Source organism: Lissotriton vulgaris, chromosome 9 (genome assembly GCF_964263255.1).
Source record: "Lissotriton vulgaris chromosome 9, aLisVul1.2, whole genome shotgun sequence".
Lineage (NCBI taxonomy): Eukaryota > Metazoa > Chordata > Amphibia > Caudata > Salamandridae > Lissotriton > Lissotriton vulgaris.
The window spans coordinates 624,699,276-624,717,923 of NC_141697.1; the positions used below are offsets into that span (position 1 = coordinate 624,699,276).

An 18,648-nucleotide genomic window follows, 5' to 3' on the forward strand; every position below is an offset into this window, starting at 1 on the left:
AGATGGGATTCTGAGCGGAGAACAGCGCTCACGATGATGCCCGATTCAAGGCAGGAACAAAGGCCAAATAAAATTGGATAATTTGACATATGTGCAAGTGTGGCTAAATAAATCTAGGATTGGCAGTAAAGGGAGAAGCCATCATGCCTAGGACGTGTCAAGGACAGACATGAGCACACTAGTTAAGTTTGCCGGGGTCTGAATGAAAGTATACCTACCAAAATGTTGTCTAAACGCAAAATCAGGATTTTGGTCTTATTGCCATGAAACTTAACTAAAAACACAGCAACTTGCATTCAGAAATTTCAGTAGGTTAACATGTAGGCAGAATTAGAGTTTAAGCATTACAACGTTTGACACAAAAATCTATCAAGAGCAGAATGGCGTGCAGACTGCAAGGAACACTAAAAGGGCCAGTGATTGCTTCCTGAATACAGGCATAACTGTGGACAAATGAACAAGATGGCTCAGTGAGATAAGCTTGCAAAGCAGGTCATCAATAGAAATCCCAGCAGGGATGGTTTAGCTCCTTATCCTTCCGACAAGGTCAATAAATAAGGAAACATTAAATTGGGTAACAGCAGCTTCTATAAGTAACAGTGCTACTAAACAGCAAAAACGTTAATAGAAAACTAGCACATGTGAAATTTGGTATGCTGAGGTGACCACTGGCATAAAACTACAGTATATTTGACTTCTGGTTCTATTTCGATTGAACTGTCTTAGGGATCAAACCAAATTATTATTACATTGGGGTGCTAGAGCAACTTCAATACGACTCAAGAATTCTGCAGTTGAAGAAATATGCAATTAACTGTGTTTTTTAGCTTTTGAATATATAAATATTCCACAATCCAATGGAATAACCAGGAGCTTCAGCCACTCTGAACTAGTGCCAGAGAGGGCAGGGCTTTAAGTGGGTCGGGTCCTGCTAGTGCTCAGCACTGGCAGTTCTGAAAAGTAACTTAACTCTGCAGCAGCGCCACCATTCTCTGCCTTTGATGTAACTTCAAAGAGACTCTGTTATTCTTTCACACACTCATCATTTCAGAACTGAAGTATTTTCAAAATGATATACAAAAAAGCCGTTGTTTTTGCTAATTTATATTACGCAACTAATAACCATTGACAAAGCCAATAGCCTTGGCTTGATGTAGGTTTAATGTTACTTATATTATTTCTCTGGGTGCAATGACAGAAACAGCAAAATACCAGTAGGGGGCACACTATGGTCAGCAAAGAATTTTAGCTTAGGTGTCAAAAGGTCATGACCTTTAGACCCCCCCAGTTTTTTCATCCCACTCGTAGCCCTATGTGAATTATATATGTCAGAAATATTAAGAGCAAACAAGTTCAATAACTCATACAAGCAAAGTGGTAGGAGGGAGAATATATTGAAACAGTAGCCGGTTCGTTTTCCTGTACAGTGCTTAGTTACTAACTATATGAATGCAATTGGAATGGAGTGCTTCTATTTTCGGGGCAGTCCTGGATCATACTTACTTCTTTACTCAGAAAAAGGCTACGATTTGTGGGTGTAATATCTCCGATAACTGCGTCTTATTTTGCTTTAAAAACAACAAATCAATTAACTGACTATTTCAGAAGATGTGCTAAATACTGTCCTCCAAAATGCTTGCACTTTGTAACACGTACATAGCGTGAAGTCAAAGGGATGTAAAACTAAAAGTTATCCATAGAGGGCACTCTCTGAACAAGAAACAGCATCCATTCACACTCGAAGCAAGATACTTTCGCAATTTATCTGAAACCGCTGGGTGCTCAAAACGAAGACACACGTTTCTGTGATAGGTGAAATGGTTAAGGCGGGCTACGACGGAAGCTAGTTACAAGTTGCATCCATGAACTGCACCAGAGAACAAGAATGAAACGAACTGCTGCACGCGCACCAGCGCGAGACACCGCAAAAACGATCCCGTTCCCCAGGTTCAGGCGTGAGTAGTGCACGAGGTTGGAGAGCTCTTGACGACGCCGTGAGCGTGCACGTAAGCAGCGGAGGATCACCGGAGAAGACATGGAGCCTGATGCCGATGCCGAGACTGACCTGCTGCAGAGGGAGAGTGACACGCGGAAAGAGCCAGGTGAGTGGGGGTGTGTGGTATTGGTGGGGGAATGTGTGTGCGCATGTGTCTGAGTGTGCCGCTTAGTTGTGTGGGGTGGGGGGGGGGGGGGGGGGGGTTCTGTGCGCTCCTGTGTGTGTGTGTGTGTGTGCGCGTGATTGAGAGGCGAGAGGCTGCCTTGTTGTGCACAGTTGGAGCAAGAGATGTGCACGGCTGGGGGGGCGGGGCCAGGGGGCGCGTCCACGAGGTGTAATCGGCGCTCGTGGCCAGATCTAGGTCGCTTCACAAGGAACTCGGTGACAATAGGTCTAGCGAGACCTAAAAAGGGGTCTGCTGGAGTTTTAACAGAGGTAAATGTACTAGGCCGCAGGGATCTTGCAGGTTTAGGCATGAATGTACTGGGTGCGGGCAGTCCTCTCACCCCGAGACCATGTGCAGAGCCAAGAATGGTGATCCGGGAAGTAGGGGGGGGCGCCAAACAGGTCTGAAATAGTCTGAGGGGCGCCTCTCCCTACCCCGATTGATATCATGGCAATGATTCCTTGGTTGAACGAATATCCGGATCATATCTCCGCTGGGGTGTTGCGAGATGGTTTTTCATATGGTTTCCGCATCCCGGCGGGGGATTTTCAGGGTAAAGCGCAATGCAGGAACCAACTGTCGGTTCTGCAGAATACGGCGGTGGTTCAAGCTAAGATTGGGAAGGAGGTGACCCGAGGTCGGGTTGCCGGCCCATTTGAAATGCCGCCTGTTGCTAATTTTGTTTGTTCGCCTCTGGGAGTGGTCCCCAAAAAGGACCCAGGGGAATTCAGGTTGATACATAATTTGTCAGCCCCAAGGGGTCTTTCGGTGAACGACGCGATTGACCCGGGAGTTTGTTCGGTGCGGTACGCATCTTTTGATGAGGCTGTCGCCATGTTGAATCGCCTGGGGCCCGGAGCGCTGATGGCCAAGTCGGACATTGAGTCGGCGTTCCGGTTGCTCCCGGTACACCCAGATGATCAGCGTCTCCTTGGTTTCATGTTTCAGGGACGCTATTACGTGGATAAATGTATGCCAATGGGTTGCTCCATTTCTTGTGCGTATTTTGAAAAATTCAGTAGTTTTTTACAATGGGCGTTCACAAGAACAACAGGGTTTACACATGTTATGCATTATCTTGATGATTTTCTATTTCTGGGGGCAGCCGGGGACATGGAATGTGCACAGGTTTTGAATGAATTTTGTAATCTCATGACCCGCTTTGGCGTACCATTGGCACCAGGTAAGACAGTGGGCCCGGCTACTTCGCTCGAGTTTCTTGGAATAGAGCTCGACTCCGAAGAGGGGTGCTTCCGTTTGCCTAAGGAAAAGGTAACGAAGTTTAAGACATCACTTGAAACATGTATTGGTGAGACGAAGGTTAATTTGCATCAGTTGCAGCAAGCTGTGGGTTAGCTGAACTTTGCCCTTAGAGTAATACCGATGGCTCGCCCCTTTTCCCGCTCTATTGCTCAAGCCATGGTCGGCCTTAAAGAAGGACACCACCGCACAAGGCTCTTGGCAGAGGTCCGCCAGGACATGCGCATATGGTTGGCATTCCTGGCGGATTTCAACGGTCGTGTCGTGTGGACCAAACCAGCGGTCTCCTCCGTGGAGCTGGGGTTGTGGACGGACTCGGCAGGAAGCGCGGGTTTTGGCGCCATCCTGGGTAATCATTGATCGGCACGAACCTGGCCGCCATGGTGGCACGAGAATGGGCTGACGGGTAACATTGGGTTTCTCGAACTGTTCCCTATCCTGGTGGCCTTGAAAACATGGCCTGAGGATTTTCGTGATCGCTCTGTGGTTTTCTGGTCTGATAATATGACCGTGGTTGAGTGTATCAATAGTCAGGCAGCACGCTGCAAATGGATCTTGAGACTGTTGAAGGAAATTGTCCTGCTGTGTATGAGACTAAACGTCCACTTTAGGGCGAGACATGTGCCAGGGGTGTTAAATCAGGCAGCTGATGCACTTTCTCGTTCCCGTATGCAGGCCTTCTGGGGTTTTCTGCCCTCAGCAGACCCGGTGGCGGCACCATTTCCCGAAGCTCTCTGGTCTCTCGGTGCCCCGGACTACAAGACCTCGTGGGAGAGAGTTTAGCACCCAGGACAAGGAAGGCTTATGAAGGGGCGTTCCGTTCTTATTTGTCCTTTTTGGGTTCAGCTAGGGGGGAGCTGTGGGGCCAAGAAGAGTATGTCCTGAACTTTCTGTTATCATTACATCAGGCAGGCAAATCAGTGGCTACGGCCAATAGGCACCGGGCCGCCATTTCTTTCATGGCACGGGCCCATGGCATACAGGATCCCACGGCGTCTTTCTTGGTGCAGAAGGCGCTGCGTGGGTGGCAACGCCGTGAGGGTTGCAGAGTGGATGAAAGACATCCGATAGGTCTTGAAAGGTTGGCCCTGTTACTGTCCGTACTCCCTGCGACATGTTCGTCTCAATCAGAGACAGTGCTATTCCGGGCCGCTTTTGCATTAGCATTCCATGGGGCTATGCGGGTAAGCGAGCTGGTAGCGAGGAACAAGCAGGATACGGGGGTGAGGTCTGTGCCGTGAGCACATCCAAATTAAGGGGGAGACAATGGTAGTCTCATTTGTCAGGTCCAAGACCGATCAGAAAGCGATCGGGGACAGTGTAGTGGTTCAGCGGATTCCGGGATCTCCCATGTGCCCGGTAGCATGCGTTGAGGAGTATTTGGCGCAGAGGGCGGCATCATGGGAGGGAAGCTTGCTGAGGCACGCCGATGGCACCCCGCTGACTAGGTTTCAGTTTCAGCGGGTGCTAACGATGGCGATCGCAGCGGCGGGCTTGAACCCGTGCGAGTTTGGGACCCATTCCTTCAGGATAGGGGCTGCTACAGAGGCTACAGCCAGGGGTCTGAGTGTGGAAAAAGTGAAACAGTTGGGGCGTTGGTCCTCGAATTGTTATAAAAGGTATGTGCGGTTGCACATGTTGTGAAGCCTATGTCTTGTACTCACGCTTCTTGTTTCTGTTTGGTTTACAGTGTTGCGAGCTTACGAAGCGGGGCGGACTGTGCAGTCGACCCGACACCTGGGAACCAGCGGTCAAAGATCACCGGCTGAGGAAAGAGTGGTGTTGGTCGTGGGCCACTCATACGTGAGGCGTGCCGCAGACGTATTCAAAGCAGGTGACATGATTCACATGGCTGGGGAATACGGGTACAGGGTGACCTTCTACGGAAGGGGCGGGCTCTGTATTGACCAGTTTCAAAGTTTTATCGAGGGTTTGTTAGGGCGGACAAGGTCACCGCCATCTATAATCATAGTGCATCTTGGGGGCAATGATTTGGTGACCACTGGTAGACGACTACTTCTCGAGTTGATACTATCCACAGTGAGTTGGTTGGCGAGAAGGGTTCCAGGGTGCACGATTGCATGGTCCCATATGATTCCACGAAAAGTGTGGCGGGGGGCTATTTCGGTGGCTGCTGTAAATCATTCAGTGAAGAAGGTGAATAACAAGCTTGGTAGATTGTTCCGTACTAGTACATTGCATTCTATTCCGCATGGGTGTATCAGGGGGGACCAAATGTATCTAGAGGATGGAGTTCATCTGTCCCGGGTGGGGAATTCTTTACTCATAGGAGACTTCGTAGCTTGGTTAAAGAGTTTGCAGCCATGACCTTTAAGTAGGAGTTTTTGTGGGGGGTCCGGATAGCCGGTCAACTATCCGGCCTGTGGCGGTAAGGTCATGATCGGTGAGCAGGAATTAGAAGATCCCTAGAGGTAGGGTGTCACCCATTATGGATGGGAGCGCCCGGGGGGAGGCGGCCATTGGCCCCTCAAACGGGGAGGCGGTCCCCTCTAAGGATGGGGACGCAGAAAGGGAAGGCGGCCATAGGCCCCACCCTGGGGAGGAGGGGCTAGGGCCCCTCCTGGGAATTTCCCGGGGCCAGGACATCTGCGACGGCAGATGTGGTAAGTTGTGTGGGGTGGGAGGGGGGTCTACACTACCTTCTAGGCACCTCACACGAGTCCTCGGACGACCACTAAAGATGGCGTCGAGTTATCAAGGGGCCCCCGCTAAGACAAGGGAAATTGGAAGTTGGCACAGAGGTACAGTCCTCTGTGCGACCGCCCCTCACAAGTGAGGGGGGGAGTTCTGGTAGTGGGGATCTGACACCGGTTACGACCTTGCCGTTGGCCCGTAAATGTTAGGATGTACAATTTCAAAGTTTGAGTAATGCATTTGCAGGATGTTTAGTATCGGCTAGGAGAACCTTTGTATTAGAGATGTGTTAAGGTCAGCCAAGAACATCGTAATGTGTAAATGAAATTGTACATGATATGAAACTGTTATTTTTAACGTTTTAATTTTGTTTCATATTTTAATCAATACGGCCGGAAGGGTAACTCCCTCCCTCCTTCCACAAGTTCAGAACTGTTTCCGTCTTCCCATCCTTGGGGATTGTGTTGAGAGGGGGTGGCGGGTATCTCAGCCACATGGAAAGGGGCGACCACTCGGTCCCCCCGAACGTATGATGGAGTACCCCGATCCCCCCGGGAAGCCATTTTGGGCGGGAGGCGAGTCTCGGCTGGTATGCCCGAAGCGGCGTAGCCGGGGCGCGCCTTTTCCCGCCCAAGAGGGGGTTGTCCTAGACACCAACACCGCTAGCCACGCCCTGGAGGCGGATTGGAGGTGGGTACACGCCCGCCCGAAGAAGGATAAAAGGAGCGACAAGCCAAGGAAGCATCCTCTTGTTCCTGTGCTCTGAAGCTGCACCTCCCCGTTGCACGTGAGCTCGAGACGGAACGAAGAGCCATTTTTGACCCACCCACCAGCCCCTGATGACAGCGATTTCTGGAAAACAGTCGAGTGTCATGATATTGTTTTTTCTTACAGGTTGTTTTGAATAAAGTTGGTAATTTGGGTGTAATAAAGTCGATAATTTTTCCTTTTCAGCATGTTTTATTCAACAAAATAGTTGCACCGGATGCTCGGTAGAGATTATACTTCGATTCGCTTAAGTATAAATTGTTTTTCTCCATTTTAGTCTTAGATTGTCGTATTTATTTTTTGGTCGGGCGGTAAGGTCATGATCGGTGAGCAGGAATTAGAAGATCCCTAGAGGTAGGGCGTCACCCGTTATGGATGGGAGCGCCCGGGGGGAGGCGGCCATTGGCCCCTCAAACGGGGAGGCGGTCCCCTCTAAGGATGGGGACGCCGAAAGGGAAGGCGGCCAAAGGCCCCACCCTGGGGAGGAGGGGCTAGGGACCCTCCTGGGAATTTCCCGGGGCCAGGACATCTGCGACGGCAGATGTGGTAAGTTGTGTGGGGTGGGAGGGGGGTCTACGCTACCTTCTAGGCACCTCACACGAGTCCTCGGACGACCACTAAAGATGGCGTCGAGTTATCAAGGGGCCCCCGCTAAGACAAGGGAAATTGGAAGTTGGCACAGAGGTACAGTCCTCTGTGCGACCGCCCCTCACAAGTGAGGGGGGGAGTTCTGGTAGTGGGGATCTGACACCGGTTACGACCTTGCCGTTGGCCCGTAAATGTTAGGATGTACAATTTCAAAGTTTGAGTAATGCATTTGCAGGATGTTTAGTATCGGCTAGGAGAACCTTTGTATTAGAGATGTGTTAAGGTCAGCCAAGAACATCGTAATGTGTAAATGAAATTGTACATGATATGAAACTGTTATTTTTAACGTTTTAATTTTGTTTCATATTTTAATAAATACGGCCGGGAGGGTAACTCCCTCCCGCCTTCCACAAGTTCAGAACTGTTTCCGTCTTCCCATCCTTGGGGATTGTGTTGAGAGGGGGTGGCGGGTATCTCAGCCATAAGAGCCTTGAAATGATTAAGAACGCGCAGAAAGAAAAGCGGAAGACTTATCTCGCCATTGGTCTTGTCTGTTATTCGAGAAGGGTTATGAATCAGCTGGTCTTCGTGTACACTCGATCCACGGTACACTTTCTTCAGGAATACGAGGAGAAACGAGATAAGGCAGGTTCTTTTACCTTCTCCTAAGCAGCATCGTCGCCAACAAATTTGTAGTATTGAAGTAGGCAGCACAACAGGATAGCTTAAAGTCTAGGTTTATTCAGCTTAGGAGAAGCACAGCGACAAGGGGCAGGAACAGCTATCAACTGCCAGAAGGCAACATTCTACCACAAAGCATAGAACATACAAGCACAGAGATTCTAACTACAGGTGCCTGGGAGGCACAACACAGTAAATACTACATTCTCTTTTTGAGAAATGCTCTAAGTTCCAAGTTTTGGATTTAGGCTATCTGGGCACATTTAACACTGTTTCCAAGAGTCTAGGCCTGGAGAAGCACCGCTAGATGGTCAGGACTCATTTAGGCTGCCTATTTAGTCAGCGACCGGGTAAATAATAAAATTTGCCAGCTATTTACACACCCACTAGTCATATAGGGATAATCTCTTCTATTTAGCTAGCAGCAGTTGAAATAGCAGCTGATTAAGAACTTCTAACAGAGATTTGCAGAACTTACCTGGCAAACTAACTTGCCTGATGCAGACTAGGCGTGGGCGGAAAATCCGTTCCGCTCGCGGATTTTGCGGATTTTCGGGAAATCCGCAATCCGCGAGATTTGCGAATTTCCCGCAAAATCCGCAAATCCGCGAGCAGCGGATTTTGCTCGCACTGCTCGCACTGTTCGCGTGAGTTCGCGCCCCGCGAATAAGTGCAAAATTGCAGAAATACGATTTTAGCAAAACTGAAAGTAACTACTTACCAGGTTCAAAAGTTCAGGCTCATCATTAGTAGCCATTTCCTGGAGTGCTTCCTGAGGGGCCCCTCCAGAGTTCAGTTGCCAGTTGAAACTAGTATGTGACCCTGCTCTGAACCTCAGAATAGTTACACATATGCCACAAAGGTCCTGAATTACAGCTAAGGGAGACAAGCAGGAGCCAGGCTGGAAGTTAAAATCCATTAATCAGCCCCTAATTCATTATTGTCAGTTGGGGCAGGGCAGGTGTTGTAACTAATTTTGCAACAATGAAAGCACTTAGCAAGTGCAAAAGATCACTAATCAGGGCGCACTAAGGAAGCAGGTGCCAGCTAAAAAAATATTCTGTGACACATGAATCAGCCCCAAATTAATTCAGGTCACTTGAGGCAGGGAAGGTGTGCTTTGCTTTGCCGAAAATAATGTACACTGGACAACCAGAGGGTGTGGTGATGAAACAGAGGGTGGCATGGGTGGGCCAGAGGGTGGCATGAGTAGTCAGAGAGTGGCAGTGGTGACAGAGAGTGGCAGTGATGAAGAAGAGTGTCCCAAACAGGCTGGACACGTAGAAACAACAAGTTCGCGAAACTTGCGACCCGACAGGTAAGTTCGCAATTTGCGAAAGTGTACAAAACCCTCGCGAACTGGCAGAAACACGGGCGAACACAAAAAAAAAAAAAATCCGCAAATTCGCGGGAATTCGCGGATTTTGCGGATTGCGAATCCGCAAATCCGCAAAATTCGCGAACGCGAGATCCGCAAAATTCGCTCATGCTTAATGCAGACTCATCTGGCTTCTTTCCCGAAATGAGGAAATGCTTTATGTGCTTAGTGGTCTCTTCCTTCGGGGACTACTCGAACTGGCAAATTCATGTCCCTTCAGAACTCTTGAGCTTTTGATACATATTTCACCTTTATTATTCTGTCTTATTTACTAATGCAATCTATTGATGCACTGATCTTTCTACATTTTGAGAAACTAAAAAAATGTACTAATGTTACTCAATTGTCATGATTTAGACTTGCATAAGTGAATGTGCATTTCCAATTTGGGTTACTAATGACTAGAGGAGATCATATTAGAGAGATCTCTGCGGACCAAGGGGCATATTACCAAGCAATAGCGATAATTATCGCTATTGCTTGTTTAGAGACAAAAAATTACCGCTGAGCTGCGGCGATTTTTATCGCAAATAAACCTTGATATTACCAAGGTTTATCGCAAATGCGATAAAAATCGCCCGCAATGCATGAATATCGCTGAAAAGTCCACGATATTCATGTATTACCGAGCTAATGCTCTTAGCCATGTTATCCACCTCCCATTGGATAACATGGCTAAGAACTGCTCAGGGCAGGTGTTAGCTTTCGGAGATATTCGCCCTTAGCGCGAATATCTCCAAAAGTTGGTAATAGGAGATAGCGATGTTAGCAACTGTTTCCAGTCGCTAACATCTTGGCACGCCCACTTTGCATGTCATTAGTGATAAATATCACTGACATGCAAAGTGGGGCCCAAGACGGTCGCTATCTCCTACTAGCTGTCGCTAACTGGTGTTAGCGACAGCTAGGTAATAGGCAGATAATTGTATCTCCGCTTTCTTGGCTTTTAAAGCCAAAAAATCGGAGATAAACCCCCTTGATAATATGCCCCCAAATTCTAATGTTATAATTCTGTATAATTTGTTTTTAATCTCAAATTGTTTTAATTACATTTTCAAGAAAAAAACAAAGGAATTATAAACACAGCGTAATAATAATATTGATCACAGAAATACTGACAAAAAATAAAAAACAAGGAGAATTACAAAAGAAGAAGAGAAGGCAGCAAGTTAGCCAAGTGTGTTGCAGTAGGAGTTGCAGTTATGTTTGAAAGCTATACAGGTGGTCTATAAATATCACAATCTACATTCGTACTATACTATATATAAGTTGCAGGCGTACAATAGAGGACATAGCAGTTTATAAACGATACATTATAAGAGGTCGAGATATACGAAACAATTCTTTAGTGGAAAGGGACAGGTGGGATGCCTGAATTCTTGGTGTGTATGATTTTGGCTCGTCTACATTTCTTCAGGAGATTTGGGCTTGCACCTATAATCCTGTTGCTTTTTTTGTACTGTCTTGAGAGTAAGCTACATGAGCTTTATATCAAATGTGTACTTAAGTTATCCATTTCTTGGTCTTTTTGGATGACTGTTGGGACCCTTTATATCCAACCCCTCTTGCCACACAACAACCGCCGTCCAGGGACCAAGAGAGTGGTAGGTTCACTTTTTTTTTCTATCCGTAGTTTTATGCCCTGTAAACATTACACCAGACCCAAGGGTGAATGTGTGCTTATACATGTACACATTATGTTACATAATGTTATCTGGAACACCTTTTGATATTATGGTCTATTGACTTACAAATGATAATCATAACATTTATTGCTAAAGGTTATCTATGAGAGTGCTCCTGGGAATCACTGCTAGCCATTTGAATGCATAGGTGTTCTGGAATTCTTTAAATTATTCTCAATTCCATAAAAGTCACAAACAGCATCACTAGTCAGGACCAACCAACTAATCAACCAACCAACTAACTACCAACCAACCAACCAATCAACCAACCAACTAAGCAGTGTTTCTTTTGGCACACTGCTCCAGAGACCTCAGATGCGATCCCAGGATGTGTCATTTTTGTGATGATAGATGAGAACGAGAAAAGAGCATGTATCTGCAATCCTTGAGTTCAAACCATGTGCCTCCTTAGTGTTCCAAATATTACCATGGTTTGCCTCAGCTTCTAATGAAAAAACATTTCCAGGTATGTTTCATGGTAATTAAAATCAATACCCTTAGTCTAGGTTACACGTCCATTCATCTGTGTTTTATCCCACAAAAACACTGCAAAATATCATTCAGTAAACACAAAGTATCATCATAGAATATTTGCATTCATTTTAAATGTTGCTTTCTCTGTAGGAGAGGCAGAACCTGACAAGTGAATTTACCATGAAGAACTTAGTGGCTACCACAGCGAACATTTTTGTTGCGGGAACTGAAACAGTCAGCACAACCCTCAGATATGGGCTCATGATATTGCTGAAGAATCCAGATGTAGAAGGTAAGACTGAAGACTGTCATGGCTCTAAAACCCTTTGTATGGAAATGCCTCTTTTTGCAAGATCACCCCCAAATGTTTTGGAATAATGCTGCTGTTTTTTTGACTCATAAAGTGCACTGAGGCCTGCTAACCAAACCGCAGTGCCAGTGCTCTGACCCTTAAAAGTATATGTTTGATTAGGTTATACCAAATCAATACAACTTTACTTATAAATCGCTAGTGTATGGTACCAGGGGTACCTAGGGCCTGTAAGTTAACGTAACCCACCAGGTCTGCAGCACTATCGTGCCAATCTGGATTTGACAATGTGAAAACATGTCTCCCAGCATGCCACTGCAAATTGGCAGAACAGTTTTAAACTGACTTTGCCATTTAAACTAATGGCAAACGCCCAAGTCCCTATTTTTAATATATATATATATATATATATATTACCCCCACAGGAGGCGTATCAAGCCCTAAGACAAGGTGCTGTGTATTAAAATGTATGACATGTATTTTAAAATGTTCTAACAGTAAAAAAACGAAATGGTTGTTTTTACTGTGGGAAAGCAAGTAGCCTCATTGGGGAGCAAAGGGTTGCATGCTGGCAACTCAGCAGTGCTCGCTTATGAATAATGAATAATACTGCTACAGTAGGTACTTCAAGCTATCAAAATAAACGTTATATTAAACCCGACTCGATGCTCAAATCACATTTATTGAACCTTTTATAAAATGCTACTTTTAGCAAGTTGCCACAAGTGTTTTAGTGGCCATTTACAGATAAAGGCCACAAGACAGCGTTCTGTCCTCCTGAGGAGAAGTGTGAATGACTCCTAGGTGTGTGAACAATAGAGGTCTGCGGTTGGAAGAGGAGTTGCCTTTGCCTGGATGGAAGCTACACAGGATGTGACTCCAAAAGGCGAGCTTCAAAGGGGAAGACGCTTTTAAGGGCAAATATTGGACAGGTTGGCATTGGAGACCAGTTGCCAAACCGGTTTATCAGTGGGCCATTGCTCCTCAGGTAGCCACACCACTATGGTGGGCTACCAAGCTCCACACACTGTGAGAGGGGTTTAAAAATATTGGGAGTGGGCAGAATAGTGCACTCTAGAATAGCTAGATGTCACACATTGCAGGAAGTGATCATCAGGTACAATAAGTAATAGTAGCCCATTGACTAGTAACTTATGCATCCCACAAGGACACTTTCTGGGCATAAATATGGCGCCTCTGGCACCCAGACCTCAGAATACATCTGCTCTGGATAGAGGACTGCCCTGCTGGTCGCTGGACATGGCAAGAGAGGCTGCATCAACTATTGGACAAAACCTACTATTGGACTGCACCTGCTGATCTTTGGGCAAGCAAAGTGAGGACTGTAACTGGGGTACCTGACTCATGAAAAAGTATCTCCTGAGCCCCAGACAGAAGAGGTGAACTCCAACAGTCAGGTGGTTATCAATCAATCAATCAATCAATCAATCAATCAGGGTTTTTTAAAGCGAGCTACTCACCCAGAGGTTCTCATGGCACTGGTTCCTATTATAGCACCATGGCCACAATAGCTGAGGAAGCCCGTTATAGCTAGTAAGTAGACACAATCGCTTGATCAGCACTAGCTACTGACGTGCACCAAGTGAGACCAAGTCCTAGTGCTCAAATGTTGCACCCAAGTTTGCTAGTCCAGGAAGAGCCATCAGAGTACAGTTTGGTCACCCAAGATAGACACTAGCCTCTCTTTAAAGGGACCGCTGGTTTTTCTGTGACTGGAGACCAGTAGTTCAGTGGCAACTGGACTTTTGGAGGGCACAAGAGGACTTTGATGGACATCAACGGTGTGGCCAAAGTCACCTCACATGGACTGTGGATCAAGGAAAAGCCCCAGGAAGCCCCCCATTGACGGAACAGCATCCTCAGCATCTTTAGCATCCTGTATCCCTTACATGAGGACCACTCCATTGAAGTCTATGGAGGTTTGCCCATGAAGCTTGGAATTAGGCTTGAGACTGCTTTGGCAACAAGATAACTGTCCTCTTACTCCTTGCTGGCCTTGACCTCCGCACTGCCACAGTTAATTGTCCAAAGCAGGCCAGAATAGCCAAATACAACTTTATAAACGTTTTACAAAGTTTCCAAACTTTCTGCTTACCAATGCTTGTTGGGATTTTGCAGGCAAAGCAGTGATTGACAATTTACTTACAAATCTATATGTACGAAATGCTCTGGTCAATTTTTTTCATTTTGGTGTCTAAAAGTTCATAAAAATGACATCTATTTTTATAAATTGTTAGATTTCTCTTGTGTTGTGTGACCTTCATATTACGTTGTTGGGCACTTCTAAATGCTGTACACTTGTTCCTTTGCTTAAGCATGACTGCTTAAAGCCACAGCTACCCATGGTGAGCTAAGGTTTAACAAACAAGTCTGATGGGACCCAAATTGGTATTGCATGTGCATTACACGGAGAGGTCACACAACCACACCACATAATACACCACTTTCTACAAACCCTTTAACTCTGATACCAGGTGAGATAGGTACCAAGAAGTTACCAAGCTTCAAACCTGAGTCCGACATGTGTAGCTGAGCGAATATTAACAATAACCCATGTGGAAGGGCATGTCTGTTTAACACTTACTTAATTTACAGAAAATAAATAATATGTCTAAGACCTAGCATTGCCTTAAAGTTGTTTACTAACTGGATGGCAAACACTATAATGGTCAACAGGAAATAGATATCACACTAATACCACATTATATGCCTTTAATGAATACATGGCAGAGAGAAATAGAGTGAGGTAAAGACAGAAAGGAGGATAGGGAGAGAGACAGAGGGCCTGATTTAGATCTTGGCGGTATTTCCGCTGTCTTGTGGCGGTGGTGGGTCCAAGTGCTCTGTCGAGCTGACTGCCTTCCTCCCGTCATATTTAGATGCATATGCGAACACTGAAGACTGCTGCTGTGGTGGTTTCTATGCTGGTGAACCACCTGCCATCTGGACAGCGCGGTACCGCTGGGCAGATTTAGATATTCCTGTTGGGCTGGCGGTATCCTGTTAGCAGAGTACTGATGGGGGCTACAGTGGTGGCAGGGAGACAGTTAAGTGGGATTTTTTTAAATGTAAAATACATATATATGCACCCACACACCTCAAACACCTACCTTCAGGTCCGTCAAAACGGGGTGCTGGTCTTTCGCGGTGAAGGTTCTGCAGGTGAGGGTGGATCTGGGTGAAGGAGAAGAGGAGGGAATTGCAGTAAGTACCTTGAGAAAAGGTGACTTTACACCCCTTTTCTTACCATTCTGCATATCCAAAGTAGAGGGATTCCCGCAAGAATTCCATTCGAAACAGGACACATCTAAATCTGGAGGGCAGGAATCCTGGCTGGAATACCGCCACTGTCTGCTTCAGCCCATCTTGCCATAGATGCGGGGAGCGAAGTCTTGGCAGAGTCGGTGGGACCGCTGCGGTCTTTTCTCACATTATCAGCCAATATCTAAATAGGGTGGGCGGACCACCAGGTTGGTGGGTGGGAAGACCACCAAAAAGGCCACTCTGTTGCAGTCCCACCAATATCTAAATCAGGCCCAGAGAGAGGAAAAAGAAAGAGGGAGGATGAAAGAGAAAGTGCTACAGCAGAAACAGAAAGAGAGATAAAGAGAGAGGGTGAATGAGAGAGTGAGAAAGAAAGAGATTGGATGACAGAGTGAGAGAGCACAATAGACCGAGACCGAGACAGAGAGAGAATTGGGCTGTCATTGAGGGCTAGAGAGTTATCCCCTCATCTGTTGTGATTTGCTCAATATTTGATCTGTAACAATCCACTGACTCCCTCTCTCCCACTCCCCCTTCACCCTGATATCCTCCCTACTATATCTTCAGCCAGGAACTCTTGGATGCATTTCAACCCCTCAATAAACCTGGAAACCGTTAATAAATAACAAAACCACAGCAGTAGAAATTCATACAAAACAGTAATGCAACACAACCTAAAAACGAATATCTTTACTAGTATTTTACAAACTGGACTGTTATGCTTGTCGTCTAGCAGGCTTCCCTCATAATATTTTATACCACAAGACAAGGTGCTGCATTTTGCTTCAAGAGCCGTTTACAGTCTTCCCAGACACACTTAAATTCAGCATATGAATGGAAGTATGATATATTCATTATTTGTCATCTTATTGAGCATCAACCTTCTTCTTTCTAACACTAACCTGCTCTATGAATCCAGTCAAAACCGCTAATGTCTTATGTACTGTGAAGTTGATGTAATTTACAGCATTTCTCACAGAAATCGTTTGTTGCTATGAAACAAACATTAATGAAAAATAACAACATAATTATAGCCTCTTATTAAACATATTCAACTGGCTCATTTGGGGAATTTTTTGTTATTTAAGCAAGATCGAACATTTCTGCCACCCTTCTCTAGATGAGTCCTATTGAAGTTTATAATGATGCCTTCTCGGACTTTCCAGTTGCTATCACGAATACCAAGAAATACAGATAGTAATTGCATATAAAAAATGTAGTGAACATCTAGCCTGGTCAGTTCCATACATGCTTGTTTTTGACATATACTCGGAAATCTGCCATCTGCTTACAATTCCTGTTAGAGTTTGTGTGTCCACAAATAATTAATATTCTTTACAAATAATAAACAGATCTCCAATCCTATAATTTATTATTTTTATTTAATTAGGTCCTCTTTCTGTCTAACTATGGCTTTTGTCAAATTTAAGAAGGTTTTGAAACAGGTATAGAACCTGTAATGCCACTGCAATAAAGCAAATTTAATAGAGAAGAAACAAAATAAAAAGCTGGCATGTCATTTCAGAGTTGTATGCATGTTTAAACGTCACTATACTACAGGTACATTCTTCGTAGTGCCAGTGAAATGAAAGATTCCCTTACGCCTTTCCACCAATGTACAGTTAAAGACCAGGCTATGTTGTTACTTTGCTTAGGGAATGACCTTCTTTCCCTGTGCTGGCAAATAAATAAAGTATTTCATAATAGTCACACAACCTTGATTTCTTCTCAGTCTAAGCCATAGACAGTGACGGCCTGCGCATGTAAGAGTGGTGAGTCGGTGCTGCAGGGCTGGGGCGTGGTGGGAAGTCAACCGACACAGGTATAGGTAAAATGACATAAAACTGCTTACCTTGGGCTCGCCACATTGCAGAGTTGGCAATGTGGTGGTCACAAGGTAAGTGGCTTTAATAATTATTTATTTAATTTTACCTATCCCATCCTTTATCGACTTCCTCACCCCTGCCGCTCTTACCTGTGTCAGCCGCCACTTGCCATAGAAGAGTCCTCTTATGTTACAATCAGAACCTGCATTGATAGTAGAAAGATAAATATGGTGCTGGTCACAAGGTAAGTGGTTTTATTTATTTTTTAAATGTAATTTTACTTATTTCATTGTCTGTCGACCTCCCCCCCCCCCCCCCCCCCCCGGCCCACTACTCTTATCTGTGCTAGCCACCACTGATCATAGAAGAGTCCTCCTTTGTTACAATCAGATCCTCCATTGATAGTAGAAAGATAAATATGGTGCTAGATCAAAAGGTAAGTGGTTTTATTTATTTTTTAAATGCAATTTTACTTAGTCCATTGTCTGTCGACTTCCCCCCACCCTGCCCTGCCTCACCGCTCTTATCTGTGCTGGCCATAGAGGAGTTCTGCATTGATAGTAGAAAGATAAATATGGTGCTAGATCACACAGTATGTCATGGTTACTTCTCAGGCCTTACAATGGGGGTCATTACATTTCAGGCCTTATATTGGCAGTCATTACATCACAGTTAAGTTTGACCTTTTCTTCGAAGTCTTCTACTTGGCATAAAGAGTTAACATTCAGATGATGTTTCCTTTGGCAAGGCATTTTCGATTTCTATACCATTTGACGCTGTGAAAATAATGTGCACAAAACTTTGAAATCTACTTACTCTGAAAGAAATGTTTTAGCATGTCGAGTTTCAGGAAGATGTGCCCATGGGAAAAAAGTGAAAGGGCATGCAGAAACAAGTGATTATCCATTTTTGCTTCCATAAGATAATTGTGCTCACATCTACAGCCCTAAAGGCTGAACAGATTTACACCACATTTGGCATGAAAATAGAACTTTACTCAGATAGCAAACTTATTTTGGCTTTGTGTAAATCTATTCAGTGATTTTTGTGATAAGAGCATATAAAAAGTCATGGAGCAGGCTTGAAAGGGTTAACACTTGTGTGTATTTCTGCCATTTTAAAATGCAAGCCATGACTTGCAATCCTCATAATCACATTTCAATTTTTAATCAGCTGAATATTTTTTCTCACCATTTTCAAACTCACTAGTCAGCTTTGGCTCATGAGTTTTAAACTTCGGCTCATGAGTTTTAAATTGTTCAGTCATGGAGACCCAACTGCACAGGTGGCCACCCTCATGGCAGTGGTCAGGGATACTCAGATGCATGGCAAATATAAAGCAGAGAAAGAAGACCAAACTCACCAAAAACAGCCCTCTGTTGTAAGCTTGCTGCCCTGTCCCAGCACTCCGTGATCAGCTTACTGCCCCAGTCACTCACGTCTACTTTTAATTGTCAGCTTGCTTCCCCAGACTGTCCCGCACTCCACAACAACAAAAAATACTGAAATTCACCAGTTTTTATTATTTATTTTTAACAACTTTCCCTGAGAAAACCTAGAAGCATTACTCTGGAAT

At 45.3% G+C, this 18,648-nt stretch overlaps 1 protein-coding gene across 1 annotated transcript in view; it reads left to right on the forward strand.

Moving 5' to 3' along the window:
• LOC147691982 (cytochrome P450 2F3-like) overlaps window positions 1-18,648 on the forward strand; it is an 889,810-nt gene that overhangs the window by 636,519 nt on the left and 234,643 nt on the right. The window contains exon 6 of the mRNA XM_086938271.1: window positions 11,802-11,943. Coding sequence (XP_086794397.1) covers window positions 11,802-11,943 — 142 coding nt within the window. The remainder of the gene's footprint in view (window positions 1-11,801; window positions 11,944-18,648) is intronic.